At 47.9% G+C, this 20257-nt stretch overlaps 2 protein-coding genes across 2 annotated transcripts in view; both read left to right on the plus strand.

The window, feature by feature from the left end:
• The window catches only part of LOC118966641 (mucin-5AC-like), a gene marked incomplete at its 3' end in the record, with an annotated part of 61553 nt that extends 52971 nt beyond the window's left edge, over positions 1-8582 (plus strand). Inside the window, exons 2-3 of the mRNA XM_036989365.1 lie at positions 5995-7169; positions 7512-8582. Of these exons, the coding sequence (XP_036845260.1) occupies positions 5995-7169; positions 7512-8582 (2246 nt within the window). The remainder of the gene's footprint in view (positions 1-5994; positions 7170-7511) is intronic.
• A 748-nt stretch (positions 8583-9330) lies between these two features.
• Positions 9331-20056, plus strand: LOC118966642 (mucin-2-like). Its single transcript, XM_036989366.1, has 10 exons — positions 9331-9389; positions 9790-10019; positions 11491-12812; positions 13192-13313; positions 13465-13811; positions 15511-16306; positions 16597-16718; positions 17395-17659; positions 17996-18721; positions 19663-20056. Exons 1-10 carry the CDS (start codon positions 9331-9333, stop codon positions 20054-20056), a joined length of 4383 nt encoding a protein of 1460 aa, XP_036845261.1.
• The last annotated feature ends 201 nt before the right edge of the window (positions 20057-20257 follow it).

Genomic DNA, 20257 nt, shown 5'->3' on the forward strand with positions numbered 1-20257 from the left:
GGAACAATACTGTGAAAATGTGAATGACTTTTTTGTAATTATTGCAGTACCAAAGACTCAAACAGCAGAAGGTGCGAATGAACTAGGATGAATAGCAATTAGCATGGTTAATGATAAATGGCTATGGCTCCTGTCTCAAGACCCATTAACTCTTGAAGCTAGGGGGCACTATTTTTATGTTTGGAAAAATAACGTTCCCAAAGTAAACGGCCTATTTCTCAGGACCAGATGCTAGAATATGCAAATAATTGACAGATTAGGATAGAAAACACTAAAGTTTCCAAAACTGTCAAAATATTGTCTGTGAGTATAACAGAACTGATATTGCAGATAAACTGATAAAAATCAAACCAGGAAGTGGCTTCTATTTTGAAAACTCCATGTTCCATAGCCTTCCATTGCTCCATTTAAAGGGATATCAACCAGATTCCCTTTCCTATTGCTTCCTCGAGGTGTCAACAGTCTTCAGACATAGTTTCAGGCTTTTATTTTGAAAAATGAGCCAGAACGATAACATCGCGTCAAGTGGTCACATGAGTTTTGCTCGCGCAACAGAGTTTGGAGGTATTGCTTTTCCCTCTCCTACTGTGAAAGAGATTTGCAGTTGATATATTACCGATTATATATTTTAAAAACAACCTGAGGATTGATTATAAAAAATCCTGTGGATTTCTGAACATAATACTCCAAACAAACGGAGGTATTTTGGATATAAAAATTATTTTTATGGAACAAAAGGAACATTTGTTGTGTAACTGGGAGTCTCGTGAGTGAAAACATCCGAAGATCATCAAAGGTAAACGATTAATTTGATTGCTTTTCTGATTTTCGTGATCAAGCTACCTGATGCTAAGTGTATTTAATGTTTTGTCATGCGATCGATAAACTTACACAAAAACTTGGATTGCTTTCGCTGTAAAGCATAATTTCAAAATCTGAGATGACAGGTGGATTAACAAAAGGCTAAACTGTGTTTTGCAATATTGCACTTGTGATTTCATGAATATGAATATTTTTAGTAATATTATTTGACTGAGGCGCTATGCTATTCAGCGGTTGCTGATGACAATTATCCCGCTTAAGGGATGGGTAGCGTCAATAAGTTTTAAGCTAGAGAAGTATTTTTGGATGGGCTGCGTCTCAATCGACCGCGTCCGCTGATATCGGCCTTTCATATCTGCGGTGAAAGGTGGCAGAGCTACAGAGCATAAAACATTCCAAAAATATTCTAAAAAATAAACTCTGTAGCGTCCGAATGGTTTACAAACTATTGAACCCTCTATGAAAAGGTGAGTCTCTCAAAAACACATACATGTCGACTGTTTTGCTCTAGGACACCACCAATCCTCACAAGACTCAACTGAAGGCAAGCCCGGTAGCAGTTAAAACAAGTTATGGATGTTTGTATGGAAGTAGTTCAGTGTCAAAAGAAGGGGTTAAATACGTTGTTTTTTTTAAATATTTTTTTTCCTGATCTTTCGTATTTCTCTCAGATATAGGACAGACACTTCAAATGCCCCCTTAAATGTGCTGGGGATGATAAAACAACTATGAAAATAACAATGATAATGTCGATTCCATCAACAGTACTTACGGCAACAACAATCTTGACAACTGTGTCAGCACAATCAACCACAGCTGAGCCCACAACAACAACAGCTGCTCCCACAACAACCACAGCTGCAGCAATGACGACTACAGCTGCTCCCACAACAACCACGCTGTGGGTACGCAAAGAAGAGCTGAGGCAAGAAAAAACAAAGCTGCACCCACAACAACCACAGCTGCGGATACGACGAGAAGAGAAGTCGCAAAAAAAAACACAGCTGCGCCCACAACATCACCAGCTGCAAAAACAACAACATCACCGGGAACAACACCCAGAACCCTGCCATCAACAAACAATCACAGCCGTCCCAACAACAAAAGCTGTTCCCAAAAAACCCATAGATGCACCCACAACAACCACAGTGTCTCCCACAACAGCCACAGTGTCTCCCACAACAACTGCAGCAGCTCCAACAACAGCTTCCCCTACAACAACCACATCTGATCCCACAACAACCACAGATTCTCCTACAGCAACCACAGCTGTGGCTACAACAACCAAATTCATCCCTACAACAACCACATCTGCCCCCACAACAACCACAGATACACCCAAAACAACAACTTTTTCTCCCAAGAAGGCTACAGCAGCTCCCACAACCATAGCAGCTTCCCCTACAACAACTAAAGTCGTACCCACAACAACCACAACAACACCCACAACAACACCAATGACATCTACACCTACGGCTTCAACAAGCACAGATGTGGCTACAAAAACAACAGCTTCTCCCATAACAACAACAACTATTCCTACAACAACCACAGTTGCTGAAACAACAAAAGATGTGGCAACAACAACCGAAGCCCTGGCCACAACAACCACAACTGCTCCAACAGCAATCACAGATTCACCCACAACAACTACAGCCATCTCAACAACAACAGCTGTTCACCAAACAACCACAGAAACACTGATGACATACACAGCTGCAGCTTTGACAAGTACAGCTGTGGCTACAAAAAGCACAGCCACACACTCAACAACCACAGCTGCACCAACGACAACCACACCTCAACGTACGGAGACCATAGATGTTTCCACAGTGACCTCAGAAACTAATATGGCACTTACATCAACAGCAGCTCCCACAACAACCACAACTGCACCCACAATAACCAAGAATGTTCCCACAACTACAGCAGCTCCAACAAAAGCTTCCACATCAACAACAGCTTCTCCAACAACAACCACAGCTTCTCCCACAACAATCACAGATGCAGCAACAACAGCAAAAGCTGCAGCAACGACAACCGAAGTGCTGGCCTCAACAACCACAGCTGCTCCAACAACAACCACAGCTGCACAAACTACAACAACAGCTTCTCCCACAATAACCACAGCGTCTCCCACAACAACCACAGTTTCTCCCACAACAACCACAGTTGCAATTACAACAACAAAAGCTGCAGCAACAACAACCGAAGCTCAGGCCTCAACAACCACAGCTGCTCCAACAGCAATCACAGACTCTCCCACAACAACCACAGCTTCTCCCACAACAACCTCAGTTGCAGCTACAACAACAAAAGCTGCAGCTACAACAACCGAAGTGCTGGCCTCAAAAACCACAGCTTCTCCCACAAAAACCACAGCTTCTCCCACAACATTCACAACTTCTCACACAACAACCACAGCTTCTCCCACAACAAACACAGCTTCTCCCACAACACCCACAGCTTCTCCCACAACAACCACAGCTTCTACCACAACAACCACAGCTTCTCCCACTACAACCACAGTTGCAGCTACAACAACAAGAGCTGCAGCAACAACAACTGAAGTGCTGGCCTCAACAACCGCAGATGCTCCAACAACAACCACAGCTGCACAAACTACAACCACAGCTTCTCCCACAACAACCACAGCTTCTACCACAACAACCACAGTTGCAGCTACAAAAACAAAAGCTGCAGCAACAACAACCGAAGCTCTGGCCTCAACAACCACAGCTTCTCCCACAACAACCACAGCTTCTCCCACAACATTCACAACTTCTCACACAACAACCACAGCTTCTCCCAAAACTACAGCTTCTCCCACAACAACCACAGATTCTCCCACAACAACCACAGCTTCTACCACAACAACCACAGCTTCTCCCACAACAACCACAGCTTCTCCCACAACAACCACAGTTGCAGCTACAACAACAAAAGCTGCAGCAAAAACAACCGAAGCTCTGGCCTCAACAACCACAGCTGCTCCAACAGCAATCACTGATTCTCCCACAAAAACCACAGCTTCTCCAACAACAACCACAGCTTCTCCCACAACAACCACAGCTTCTCCCACAACAACCACAGCTTCTCCCACAACAACCAAAGCTTCTCTCACAACAACCACAGTGTCTCACACAACAACCACAGCTTCTACCACAACAACCACAGTTGCTGCTACAAAAACAAAAGCTGCAGCAACAACAACCGAAGCTCTGGCCTCAACAACCACAGCTTCTCCCACAACAACCACAGCTTCTCCCACAACATTCACAACTTCTCCCAAAACAACCACAGCTTCTCCCACAACAACCACAGATTCTCCCACAACAACCACAGCTTCTACCACAACAACCACAGCTTCTCCCACAACAACCATAGGGTCTCCCACAACAACCACAGCTTCTACCACAACAACCACAGCTTCTCCCACAACAACCACAGCTTCTCCCACAACAACCACAGAATCTCCCACAACAACCACAGTTGCAGCTACAACAACAAAAGCTTCAGCAATAACAGCCAAAGTGCTGGCCTCAACAACCACAGCTTCTCCCACAACAACCACAGCTTCTCCCACAACAACCACAGCTTCTCCCACAACAACCACAGCTTCTCCCACAACAACCACAGCTTCTCACACAACAACCACAGCTGCTCCAACAACAACCACATCTGCACAAACGACAACCACAGCTTCTCCCACAACAACCACAGAATCTCCCACAACAACCACAGATGCAGCGAAAACAAGAAAAGCTTCAGCAATAACACCCGAAGTGCTGGCCTCAACAACCACAGCTGCTCCAACAACAACCACAGCTGCACAAACTTCAACAACAGCTTCTCCCACAACAACCACAGCTTCTCTCATAACAACCACAGCGTCTCCCACAACAACCACAGCTTCTCCCACAACAATCACAGTTGCAGCTATAACAACCACAGTTGCAGCAACAACAACCGAAGTGCTGGCCTCAACAACCACAGCTGCTCCAACAACAACCACAGCTGCACAAACTACAACAACAGCTTCTCCCACAACAACCACAGCTTCTCCCACAACAACCACAACTTCTCCCACAACAACCACAGCTCCTACCACAACAACCACAGCTTATGCTACAACAACCACAGTTGCAGCTACAACAACAAGAGCTGCAGCAACAACAACCGAAGTGCAGGCCTCAACAACCACAGCTGCTCCAACAACAACCACATCTGCACAAACAACAACCACTGCTTCTCCCACAACAACCACAGCTTCTCCCACAACAACCACAGCTTCTCACACAACAACCACAGCTTCTCCCACAACAACCACAGAATCTCCCACAACAACCACAGTTGCAGCGAAAACAACAAAAGCTTCAGCAATAACACCCGAAGTAATGGGCTCAACAACCACAGCTGCTCCAACAACAACCACAGCTGCACAAACTACAACAACAGCTTCTCCCACAACAACCACAGCTTCTCCCACAACAACCACAACTTCTCCCACAACAACCACAGCTCCTACCACAACAACCACAGCTTATGCCACAACAACCACAGTTGCAGCTACAACAACAAGAGCTGCAGCAACAACAACCGAAGTGCAGGCCTCAACAACCACAGCTGCTCCAACAACAACCACATCTGCACAAACAACAACCACTGCTTCTCCCACAACAACCACAGCTTCTCCCACAACAACCACAGCTTCTCACACAACAACCACAGCTTCTCCCACAACAACCACAGAATCTCCCACAACAACCACAGTTGCAGCGAAAACAACAAAAGCTTCAGCAATAACACCCGAAGTAATGGCCTCAACAACCACAGCAGCTCCAACAACAACCACAGCTGCACAAACTACAACAACAGCTTCTCCCACAACAACCACAGCTTCTCCCACAACAACCACAGCTTCTCCCACAACAACCACAGCTTCTCACACAACAACCACAGCTTCTCCCACAACAACCACAGAATCTCCCACAACAACCACAGATGCAGCGAAAACAACAAAAGCTTCAGCAATAACACTCGAAGTGCTGGTCTCAACAACCACAGCTGCTCCAACAACAACCACAGCTGCACAAACTTCAACAACAGCTTCTCCCACAACAACCACAGCTTCTCTCATAACAACCACAACGTCTCCCACAACAACCACAGCTTCTCCCACAACAATCACAGTTGCAGCTATATCAACCAGAGTTGCAGCAATAACACCCGAAGTGCTGGCCTCAACAACCACAGCTGCTCCAACAACAACCACAGCTGCACAAACTTCAACAACAGCTTCTCCCACAACAACCACAGCTTCTCTCATAACAACCACAGCGTCTCCCACAACAACCACAGCTTCTCCCACAACAATCACAGTTGCAGCTATAACAACCACAGTTGCAGCAACAACAACCGAAGTGCTGGCCTCAACAACCACAGCTGCTCCAACAACAACCACAGCTGCACAAACTACAACAACAGCTTCTCCCACAACAACCACAGCTTCTCCCACAACAACCACAACTTCTCCCACAACAACCACAGCTCCTACCACAACAACCACAGCTTATGCCACAACAACCACAGTTGCAGCTACAACAACAAGAGCTGCAGCAACAACAACCGAAGTGCAGGCCTCAACAACCACAGCTGCTCCAACAACAACCACATCTGCACAAACAACAACCACTGCTTCTCCCACAACAACCACAGCTTCTCCCACAACAACCACAGCTTCTCACACAACAACCACAGCTTCTCCCACAACAACCACAGAATCTCCCACAACAACCACAGTTGCAGCGAAAACAACAAAAGCTTCAGCAATAACACCCGAAGTAATGGCCTCAACAACCACAGCAGCTCCAACAACAACCACAGCTGCACAAACTACAACAACAGCTTCTCCCACAACAACCACAGCTTCTCCCACAACAACCACAGCTTCTCCCACAACAACCACAGCTTCTCACACAACAACCACAGCTTCTCCCACAACAACCACAGAATCTCCCACAACAACCACAGATGCAGCGAAAACAACAAAAGCTTCAGCAATAACACCCGAAGTGCTGGCCTCAACAACCACAGCTGCTCCAACAACAACCACAGCTGCACAAACTTCAACAACAGCTTCTCCCACAACAACCACAGCTTCTCTCATAACAACCACAACGTCTCCCACAACAACCACAGCTTCTCCCACAACAATCACAGTTGCAGCTATAACAACCAGAGTTGCAGCAATAACACCCGAAGTGCTGGCCTCAACAACCACAGCTGCTCCAACAACAACCACAGCTGCACAAACTTCAACAACAGCTTCTCCCACAACAACCACAGCTTCTCTCATAACAACCACAGCGTCTCCCACAACAACCACAGCTTCTCCCACAACAATCACAGTTGCAGCTATAACAACCAGAGTTGCAGCAACAACAACCGAAGTGCTGGCCTCAACAACCACAGCTGCTCCAACAACAACCACAGCTGCACAAACTACAACAACAGCTTCTCCCACAACAACCACAGCTTCTCCCACAACAACCAAAGATTCTCCCACAACAACCACAGCTTCTCCCACAACAACCACAGCTCCTACCACAACAACCACAGAATCTCCCACAACAACCAAAGTTGCAGCTACAACAACAAAAGCTGCAGCAACAACAACCGAAGCTCAGGCCTCAACAACCACAGCTGCTCCAACAGCAATCACAGCTGCACAAACTACAACCACAGCTTCTCCCACAACAACCTCAGTTGCAGCTACAACAACAAAAGCTTCTCCCACAACAAACACAGCTTCTCCCACAACACCCACAGCTTCTCCCACAACAACCACATCTTCTACCACAACAACCACAGCTTCTCCCACTACAACCACAGTTGCAGCTACAACAACAAGAGCTGCAGCAACAACAACTGAAGTGCTGGCCTCAACAACCGCAGATGCTCCAACAACAACCACAGCTGCACAAACTACAACCACAGCTTCTCCCACAACAACCACAGCTTCTACCACAACAACCACAGTTGCAGCTACAAAAACAAAAGCTGCAGCAACAACAACCGAAGCTCTGGCCTCAACAACCACAGCTTCTCCCACAACAACCACAGCTTCTCCCACAACATTCACAACTTCTCAAACAAAAACCACAGCTTCTCCCAAAACTACAGCTTCTCCCACAACAACCACAGATTCTCCCACAACAACCACAGCTTCTACCACAACAACCACAGCTTCTCCCACAACAACCACAGCTTCTCCCACAACAACCACAGTTGCAGCTACAACAACAAAAGCTGCAGCAACAACAACCGAAGCTCTGGCCTCAACAACCACAGCTGCTCCAACAGCAATCACTGATTCTCCCACAAAAACCACAGCTTCTCCAACAACAACCACAGCTTCTCCCACAACAACCACAGCTTCTCCCACAACAACCACAGCTTCTCCCACAACAACCAAAGCTTCTCTCACAACAACGACAGTGTCTCACACAACAACCACAGCTTCTACCACAACAACCACAGTTGCTGCTACAAAAACAATAGCTGCAGCAACAACAACCGAAGCTCTGGCCTCAACAACCACAGCTTCTCCCACAACAACCACAGCTTCTCCCACAACATTCACAACTTCTCACACAACAACCACAGCTTCTCCCAAAACTACAGCTTCTCCCACAACAACCACAGATTCTCCCACAACAACCACAGCTTCTACCACAACAACCACAGCTTCTCCCACAACAACCATAGGGTCTCCCACAACAACCACAGCTTCTACCACAACAACCACAGCTTCTCCCACAACAACCACAGCTTCTCCCACAACAACCACAGAATCTCCCACAACAACCACAGTTGCAGCTACAACAACAAAAGCTTCAGCAATAACAACCAAAGTGCTGGCCTCAACAACCACAGCTTCTCCCACAACAACCACAGCTTCTCCCACAACAACCACAGCTTCTCCCACAACAACCACAGCTTCTCCCACAACAACCACAGCTTCTCACACAACAACCACAGCTGCTCCAACAACAACCACATCTGCACAAACGACAACCACAGCTTCTCCCACAACAACCACAGAATCTCCCACAACAACCACAGATGCAGCGAAAACAACAAAAGCTTCAGCAATAACACCCGAAGTGCTGGCCTCAACAACCACAGCTGCTCCAACAACAACCACAGCTGCACAAACTTCAACAACAGCTTCTCCCACAACAACCACAGCTTCTCTCATAACAACCACAGCGTCTCCCACAACAACCACAGCTTCTCCCACAACAATCACAGTTGCAGCTATAACAACCACAGTTGCAGCAACAACAACCGAAGTGCTGGCCTCAACAACCACAGCTGCTCCAACAACAACCACAGCTGCACAAACTACAACAACAGCTTCTCCCACAACAACCACAGCTTCTCCCACAACAACCACAACTTCTCCCACAACAACCACAGCTCCTACCACAACAACCACAGCTTATGCCACAACAACCACAGTTGCAGCTACAACAACAAGAGCTGCAGCAACAACAACCGAAGTGCAGGCCTCAACAACCACAGCTGCTCCAACAACAACCACATCTGCACAAACAACAACCACTGCTTCTCCCACAACAACCACAGCTTCTCCCACAACAACCACAGCTTCTCACACAACAACCACAGCTTCTCCCACAACAACCACAGAATCTCCCACAACAACCACAGTTGCAGCGAAAACAACAAAAGCTTCAGCAATAACACCCGAAGTAATGGCCTCAACAACCACAGCAGCTCCAACAACAACCACAGCTGCACAAACTACAACAACAGCTTCTCCCACAACAACCACAGCTTCTCCCACAACAACCACAGCTTCTCCCACAACAACCACAGCTTCTCACACAACAACCACAGCTTCTCCCACAACAACCACAGAATCTCCCACAACAACCACAGATGCAGCGAAAACAACAAAAGCTTCAGCAATAACACCCGAAGTGCTGGCCTCAACAACCACAGCTGCTCCAACAACAACCACAGCTGCACAAACTTCAACAACAGCTTCTCCCACAACAACCACAGCTTCTCTCATAACAACCACAACGTCTCCCACAACAACCACAGCTTCTCCCACAACAATCACAGTTGCAGCTATAACAACCAGAGTTGCAGCAATAACACCCGAAGTGCTGGCCTCAACAACCACAGCTGCTCCAACAACAACCACAGCTGCACAAACTTCAACAACAGCTTCTCCCACAACAACCACAGCTTCTCTCATAACAACCACAGCGTCTCCCACAACAACCACAGCTTCTCCCACAACAATCACAGTTGCAGCTATAACAACCACAGTTGCAGCAACAACAACCGAAGTGCTGGCCTCAACAACCACAGCTGCTCCAACAACAACCACAGCTGCACAAACTACAACAACAGCTTCTCCCACAACAACCACAGCTTCTCCCACAACAACCACAACTTCTCCCACAACAACCACAGCTCCTACCACAACAACCACAGCTTATGCCACAACAACCACAGTTGCAGCTACAACAACAAGAGCTGCAGCAACAACAACCGAAGTGCAGGCCTCAACAACCACAGCTGCTCCAACAACAACCACATCTGCACAAACAACAACCACTGCTTCTCCCACAACAACCACTGCTTCTCCCACAACAACCACAGCTTCTCACACAACAACCACAGCTTCTCCCACAACAACCACAGAATCTCCCACAACAACCACAGTTGCAGCGAAAACAACAAAAGCTTCAGCAATAACACCCGAAGTAATGGCCTCAACAACCACAGCAGCTCCAACAACAACCACAGCTGCACAAACTACAACAACAGCTTCTCCCACAACAACCACAGCTTCTCCCACAACAACCACAGCTTCTCCCACAACAACCACAGCTTCTCACACAACAACCACAGCTTCTCCCACAACAACCACAGAATCTCCCACAACAACCACAGATGCAGCGAAAACAACAAAAGCTTCAGCAATAACACCCGAAGTGCTGGCCTCAACAACCACAGCTGCTCCAACAACAACCACAGCTGCACAAACTTCAACAACAGCTTCTCCCACAACAACCACAGCTTCTCTCATAACAACCACAGCGTCTCCCACAACAACCACAGCTTCTCCCACAACAATCACAGTTGCAGCTATAACAACCAGAGTTGCAGCAACAACAACCGAAGAGCTGGCCTCAACAACCACAGCTGCTCCAACAACAACCACAGCTGCACAAACTACAACAACAGCTTCTCCCACAACAACCACAGCTTCTCCCACAACAACCACAGATTCTCCCACAACAACCACAGCTTCTCCCACAACAACCACAGCTCCTACCACAACAACGACAGAATCTCCCACAACAACCAAAGTTGCAGCTACAACAACAAAAGCTACAGCAATAACAACCGAAGTGCTGGCCTCAACAACCACAGCTGCGCCAATAACAACCACAGCAGCACAAACGACAACCACAGCTTCTCCCACAACAACCACAGCTTCTCCCACAACAACCACAGCTTCTCCCACAACAACCACAGCTTCTCCCACAACAACCACAGCTTCTCACACAACAACCACAGCTTCTCCCACAACAACCAGAGAATCTCCCACAACAACCACAGTTGCAGCTACAACTACAAAAGCTTCAGCAATAACAACCGAAGTGCTGGTCTCAACAACCACAGCTGCTCCAACAACAACCACAGCTGCACAAACGACAACCACAGCTTCTCCCACAACAACCACAGCTTCTCCCACAACAACCACAGCTTCTCCCACAACAAACACAGTTGCAGCTACAAAAACCACAGCTGCAGCAACAATAACCGAAGTGCTGGCCTCAACAACCACAGCTACTCCAACAACAACCACAGCTGCACAAACTGCAACAACAGCTTCTCCCACAACAACCACAGCTCCTACCACAACAACCACAGCGTCTCCCACAACAACCACAGCTTCTCCGACAACAAACACAGTTGCAGCTACAAAAACCACAGCTGCAGCAACAACAACCGAAGTGCTGGCCTCAACAACCACAGATTCTCCCACAACAACCACAGCTTATCCCACAACAACCACAGCTCCTACCACAACAACCACAGAATATCCCACAACAACCACAGTTGCAGATACAACAACAAAAGCTTCAGCAATAACAACCAAAGTGCTGGCCTCAACAACCACAGCTGCACAAACGACAACCACAGCTTCTCCCACAACAACCACAGCTTCTCCCACAACAACCACAGCTTCTCTCATAACAACCATAGCTTCTCCCACAACAACCACAGCTTCTCCCACAACAAACACAGTTGCAGCTACAAAAACCACAGCTGCAACAACAACAACCGAAGTGCTGGCCTCAACAACCACAGCTACTCCAACAACAACCACAGCTGCACAAACTGCAACAACAGCTTCTCCCACAACAACCACAGCTTCTCTCATAACAACCACAGCTTCTCCCACAACAACAACAGCTTCTCCCACAACAACCACAGCTCCTACCACAACATCCACAGAATCTCCCACAACAACCACAGATGCAGCTACAACAACAAAAGCTTCAGCAAAAACAACCGAAGTGCTGGCCTCAACAACCACAGCTGCTCCAACAACAACCACAGCTGCACAAACGACACCCACAGCTTCTCCCACAACAACCACAGCTTCTCCCACAACAACCACAGCTTCTCTCATAACAACCACAGCGTCTCCCACAACAACCACAGCTTCTCCGACAACAAACACAGTTGCAGCTACAAAAACCACAGCTGCAGCAACAACAACCGAAGTGCTGGCCTCAACAACCACAGCTATTCCAACAACAACCACAGCTGAACAAACTACAACAACAGCTTCTCCCACAACAACCACAGCTTCTTCCACAACAACCACAGCTTCTCCCACAACAACCACAGCTTCTCCCACAACAACCACAACTTCTCCCACAACAACCACAGCTGCTCCAACAACAATCACAGTTGCAGCTACAACAATAAAAGCTGCAGCAACAACAACTGAATCGCTGTCCCCAACAACCACAGATGCTCCAACAACAAACACAGCTGCACAAACTACAACCACAGCTTCTCCCACAACAACCACAGCTTCTCCCACAACCACCACAGTTGCAGCTACAACAACAAAAGCTGCAGCAACAACAACCGAAGCTCTGGCCTCAACAACCACAGCTGCTCCAACAGCAATCACTGATTCTCCCACAAAAACCACAGCTTCTCCCACAACAACCACAGCTTCTCCCACAACAACCAAAGTTTCTCCGACAACAACCACAGCGTCTCCCACAACAACCACAGTTGCAGCTAGCACAACAAGAGCTGCAGCAACAACATCCGAAGCGCTGGCATCAACAACCACAGCTGCACCTACTGCAACAACAGCTTCTCTCACAACAACTACAGATGCAACAACAATTCCTGTAACAACAACAATGGCTTCAACAACAACAGCAGCTCCAACAACAACAGAAGCCCCAACAACAACACCAGCTGCTACTACAACCACAGCTTCTCCCACAACAACCACAGCTTCTCCCACAACAACCACAGCGTCTCCCACAACAACCACAGTTGCAGCTACCACAACAACCTCATTTTCACCGTCGACAACCACAGCTGCACCAGCGGCAAATACAGCTCTTGTTACAACTACAGTAGCTCCTACAACAAAAGCAACTCCAACAACAACCACTGCGGCTCCCAAAACAACCACAGCTGCACCAACGACAACCACAGATTCGCCTACAGCAACAACAGCTTCTCCAACAACAAACACAGCTGCACCAACGACAACCACAGATTCACTTACAGCAACAACAGCTTCTCCCACTACAACCACAGCTGCACCAACAGCAACAACAGTTCCTGTTACAACTACAATGGCTCCTTCAACAACAGAAGCTTCAACGACAACCACAGCATCTCCCACAACAACCAAAGCTTCTCCAACAACAACCACAGCTGAACAAACTACAACAACAGCTTCTCCCACAACAACCACAGCTTCTCCCACAACAACCACAGCTTCTCACACAACAACCACAGCTTCTCCCACAACAACCAAAGCTGCTCCAACAACAACCACAGCTGCACAAACTGCAACAACAGCTTCTCCCACAACAACCACAGCTTCTCTCACAACAACCACAGCTTCTCCCACAACAACCACAGCTTCTCCCACAACAAACACAGTTGCAGCTACAAAAACCACAGCTGCAGCAACAATAACCGAAGTGCTGGCCTCAACAACCACAGCTACTCCAACAACAACCACAGCTGCACAAACTGCAACAACAGCTTCTCCCACAACAACCACAGCTCCTACCACAACAACCACAGCGTCTCCCACAACAACCACAGCTTCTCCGACAACAAACACAGTTGCAGCTACAAAAACCACAGCTGCAGCAACAACAACCGAAGTGCTGGCCTCAACAACCACAGCTTCTTCCACAACAACCACAGCTTCTCCCACAACAACCACAGCTTCTCCCACAACAACCACAACTTCTCCCACAACAAGCACAGCAGCTCCAACAACAATCACAGTTGCAGCTACAACAATAAAAGCTGCAGCAACAACAACTGAATCGCTGTCCTCAACAACCACAGATGCTCCAACAACAACCACAGCTGCACAAACTACAACCACAGCTTCTCCCACAACAACCACAGCTTCTTCCACAACAACCACAGCTTCTCCCACAACAACCACAGCTTCTCCCACAACAACCACAACTTCTCCCACAACAACCACAGCTGCTCCAACAACAATCACAGTTGCAGCTACAACAATAAAAGCTGCAGCAACAACAACTGAATCGCTGTCCCCAACAACCACAGATGCTCCAACAACAAACACAGCTGCACAAACTACAACCACAGCTTCTCCCACAACAACCACAGCTTCTCCCACAACCACCACAGTTGCAGCTACAACAACAAAAGCTGCAGCAACAACAACCGAAGCTCTGGCCTCAACAACCACAGCTGCTCCAACAGCAATCACTGATTCTCCCACAAAAACCACAGCTTCTCCCACAACAACCACAGCTTCTCCCACAACAACCAAAGTTTCTCCGACAACAACCACAGCGTCTCCCACAACAACCACAGTTGCAGCTAGCACAACAAGAGCTGCAGCAACAACATCCGAAGCGCTGGCATCAACAACCACAGCTGCACCTACTGCAACAACAGCTTCTCTCACAACAACTACAGATGCAACAACAATTCCTGTAACAACAACAATGGCTTCAACAACAACAGCAGCTCCAACAACAACAGAAGCCCCAACAACAACACCAGCTGCTACTACAACCACAGCTTCTCCCACAACAACCACAGCTTCTCCCACAACAACCACAGCGTCTCCCACAACAACCACAGTTGCAGCTACCACAACAACCTCATTTTCACCGTCGACAACCACAGCTGCACCAGCGGCAAATACAGCTCTTGTTACAACTACAGTAGCTCCTACAACAAAAGCAACTCCAACAACAACCACTGCGGCTCCCAAAACAACCACAGCTGCACCAACGACAACCACAGATTCGCCTACAGCAACAACAGCTTCTCCAACAACAAACACAGCTGCACCAACGACAACCACAGATTCACTTACAGCAACAACAGCTTCTCCCACTACAACCACAGCTGCACCAACAGCAACAACAGTTCCTGTTACAACTACAATGGCTCCTTCAACAACAGACGCTTCAACGACAACCACAGCATCTCCCACAACAACCAAAGCTTCTCCAACAACAACCACAGCTGAACAAACTACAACAACAGCTTCTCCCACAACAACCACAGCTTCTCCCACAACAACCACAGCTTCTCACACAACAACCACAGCTTCTCCCACAACAACCAAAGCTGCTCCAACAACAACCACAGCTGCACAAACTGCAACAACAGCTTCTCCCACAACAACCACAGCTTCTCTCACAACAACCACAGCTTCTCCCACAACAACCACAGCTTCTCCCACAACAAACACAGTTGCAGCTACAAAAACCACAGCTGCAGCAACAATAACCGAAGTGCTGGCCTCAACAACCACAGCTACTCCAACAACAACCACAGCTGCACAAACTGCAACAACAGCTTCTCCCACAACAACCACAGCTCCTACCACAACAACTACAGCGTCTCCCACAACAACCACAGCTTCTCCGACAACAAACACAGTTGCAGCTACAAAAACCACAGCTGCAGCAACAACAACCGAAGTGCTGGCCTCAACAACCACAGCTTCTTCCACAACAACCACAGCTTCTCCCACAACAACCACAGCTTCTCCCACAACAACCACAACTTCTCCCACAACAAGCACAGCAGCTCCAACAACAATCACAGTTGCAGCTACAACAATAAAAGCTGCAGCAACAACAACTGAATCGCTGTCCTCAACAACCACAGATGCTCCAACAACAACCACAGCTGCACAAACTACAACCACAGCTTCTCCCACAACAACCACAGCTTCTCCCACAACAACCACAGTTGCAGCTACAACAACAAAAGCTGCAGCAACAACAACCGAAGCTCTGGCCTCAACAACCACAGCTGCTCCAACAGCAATCATTGATTCTCCCACAAAAACCACAGCTTCTCTGACAACAACCACAGCTTCTCCCACAACAACCACAGCTTCTCCCACAACAACCACAGCGTCTCCCACAAAAACCACAGTTGCAGCTACCACAACAAGAGCTGCAGCAAAAACATCCGAAGCGCTGGCATCAACAACCACAGCTGCACCTACTGCAACAACAGCTTCTCTCACAACAACTACAGATGCAACAACAATTCCTGTAACAACAACAAAGGCTTCAACAACAACAGCAGCTCCAACAACAACAGAAGCCCCAACAACAACACCAGCTGCTACTACAACCACAGCTTCTCCCACAACAACCACAGCTCCTACCACAACAACCACAGAATCTCCCACAACAACCACAGTTGCAGCTACAACATCAAAAGCTACAGCAATAACAACCGAAGTGCTGGCCTCAACAACCACAGCTTCTCCCACAACAACCACAGCTCCTACCACAACAACCACAGAATCTCCCACAACAACCACAGTTGCAGCTACAACAACAAAAGCTACAGCAATAACAACCGAAGTGATGGCCTCAACAACCACAGCTGCTCCAATAACAACCACAGCAGCACAAACGACAACCACAGCTTCTCCCACAACAACCACAGCTTCTCCCACAACAACCACAGCTTCTCCCACAACAACCACAGCTTCTCACACAACAACCACAGCTTCTCCCACAACAACCAGAGAATCTCCCACAACAACCACAGTTGCAGCTACAACTACAAAAGCTTCAGCAATAACAACCGAAGTGCTGGTCTCAACAACCACAGCTGCTCCAACAACAACCACAGCTGCACAAACGACAACCACAGCTTCTCCCACAACAACCACAGCTTCTCCCACAACAACCACAGCTTCTCCCACAACAAACACAGTTGCAGCTACAAAAACCACAGCTGCAGCAACAATAACCGAAGTGCTGGCCTCAACAACCACAGCTACTCCAACAACAACCACAGCTGAACAAACTACAACAACAGCTTCTCCCACAACAACCACAGCTACTCCCACAACAACCACAGCTGCACAAACTGCAACAACAGCGTCTCCCACAACAACCACAGCTTCTCTCATAACAACCATAGCGTCTCCCACAACAACAACAGCTTCTCCCACAACAACCACAGCTCCTACCACAACATCCACAGAATCTCCCACAACAACCACAGATGCAGCTACAACAACAAAAGCTTCAGCAAAAACAACTGAAGTGCTGGCCTCAACAACCACAGCTGCACAAACGACAACCACAGCTTCTCCCACAACAACCACAGCTTCTCCCACAACAACCACAGCTTCTCCCACAACAACCACAGCTTCTCTCATAACAACCACAGCGTCTCCCATAACAACCACAGCTTCTCCGACAACAAACACAGTTGCAGCTACAAAAACCACAGCTGCAGCAACAACAACCGAAGTGCTGGCCTCAACAACCACAGCTACTCCAACAACAACCACAGCTGAACAAACTACAACAACAGCTTCTCCCACAACAACCACAACTTCTCCCACAACAACCACAGCTTCTCCCACAACAACCACAGCTTCTCTCATAACAACCACAGCGTCTCCCACAACAACCACAGCTTCTCCGACAACAAACACAGTTGCAGCTACAAAAACCACAGCTGCAGCAACAACAACCGAAGTGCTGGCCTCAACAACCACAGATTCTCCCACAACAACCACAGCTTATCCCACAACAACCACAGCTCCTACCACAACAACCACAGAATATCCCACAACAACCACAGTTGCAGATACAGCAACAAAAGTTTCAGCAATAACAACCAAAGTGCTGGCCTCAACAACCACAGCTGCACAAACGACAACCACAGCTTCTCCCACAACAACCACAGCTTCTCCCACAACAACCACAGCTTCTCTCATAACAACCACAGCTTCTCCCACAACAACCACAGCTTCTCCCACAACAACCACAGCTGCACAAACTGCAACAACAGCTTCTCCCACAACAACCACAGCTTCTCTCATAACAACCACAGCGTCTCCCACAACAACAACAGCTTCTCCCACAACAACCACAGCTCCTACCACAACATCCACAGAATCTCCCACAACAAACACAGATGCAGCTACAACAACAAAAGCTTCAGCAAAAACAACCGAAGTGCTGGCCTCAACAACCACAGCTGCTCCAACAACAACCACAGCTGCACAAACGACACCCACAGCTTCTCCCACAACAACCACAGCTTCTCCCACAACAACCACAGCTTCTCTCATAACAACCACAGCGTCTCCCACAACAACCACAGCTTCTCCGACAACAAACACAGTTGCAGCTACAAAAACCACAGCTGCAGCAACAACAACCGAAGTGCTGGCCTCAACAACCACAGCTACTCCAACAACAACCACAGCTGAACAAACTACAACAACAGCTTCTCCCACAACAACCACAGCTTCTTCCACAACAACCACAGCTTCTCCCACAACAACCACAGCTTCTCCCACAACAACCACAACTTCTCCCACAACAACCACAGCTGCTCCAACAACAATCACAGTTGCAGCTACAACAATAAAAGCTGCAGCAACAACAACTGAATCGCTGTCCCCAACAACCACAGATGCTCCAACAACAAACACAGCTGCACAAACTACAACCACAGCTTCTCCCACAACAACCACAGCTTCTCCCACAACCACCACAGTTGCAGCTACAACAACAAAAGCTGCAGCAACAACAACCGAAGCTCTGGCCTCAACAACCACAGCTGCTCCAACAGCAATCACTGATTCTCCCACAAAAACCACAGCTTCTCCCACAACAACCACAGCTTCTCCCACAACAACCAAAGTTTCTCCGACAACAACCACAGCGTCTCCCACAACAACCACAGTTGCAGCTAGCACAACAAGAGCTGCAGCAACAACATCCGAAGCGCTGGCATCAACAACCACAGCTGCACCTACTGCAACAACAGCTTCTCTCACAACAACTACAGATGCAACAACAATTCCTGTAACAACAACAATGGCTTCAACAACAACAGCAGCTCCAACAACAACAGAAGCCCCAACAACAACACCAGCTGCTACTACAACCACAGCTTCTCCCACAACAACCACAGCTTCTCCCACAACAACCACAGCGTCTCCCACAACAACCACAGTTGCAGCTACCACAACAACCTCATTTTCACCGTCGACAACCACAGCTGCACCAGCGGCAAATACAGCTCTTGTTACAACTACAGTAGCTCCTACAACAAAAGCAACTCCAACAACAACCACTGCGGCTCCCAAAACAACCACAGCTGCACCAACGACAACCACAGATTCGCCTACAGCAACAACAGCTTCTCCAACAACAAACACAGCTGCACCAACAACAACCACAGATTCACTTACAGCAACAACAGCTTCTCCCACTACAACCACAGCTGCACCAACAGCAACAACAGTTCCTGTTACAACTACAATGGCTCCTTCAACAACAGAAGCTTCAACGACAACCACAGCATCTCCCACAACAACCAAAGCTTCTCGAACAACAACCACAGCTGAACAAACTACAACAACAGCTTCTCCCACAACAACCACAGCTTCTCCCACAACAACCACAGCTTCTCACACAACAACCACAGCTTCTCCCACAACAACCAAAGCTTCTCCCACAACAACCACAGCTTCTCTCATAACAACCACAGCGTCTCCCACAACAACCACAGCTTCTCCCACAACAAACACAGTTGCAGCTACAAAAAC

Source organism: Oncorhynchus mykiss, chromosome 10 (genome assembly GCF_013265735.2).
Source record: "Oncorhynchus mykiss isolate Arlee chromosome 10, USDA_OmykA_1.1, whole genome shotgun sequence".
NCBI lineage: Eukaryota > Metazoa > Chordata > Actinopteri > Salmoniformes > Salmonidae > Oncorhynchus > Oncorhynchus mykiss.

Bases quoted from the DNA above. Each gene is read 5' to 3' on its own strand.
- LOC118966642 (XM_036989366.1), top strand. From the start codon at position 9,331: ATGCCACAACAACCACAGTTGCAGCTACAACAACAAGAGCTGCAGCAA. The intron at 10,020-11,490 runs GTGCTGGCCTCA...CAACAACCACAG, and splicing joins TTGCAGCAATAACACCCGAA to TTGCAGCTACAACTACAAAA. The intron at 13,812-15,510 runs GCATCTCCCACA...CGACAACCACAG, and splicing joins AAGCTTCAACGACAACCACA to ATTCACTTACAGCAACAACA.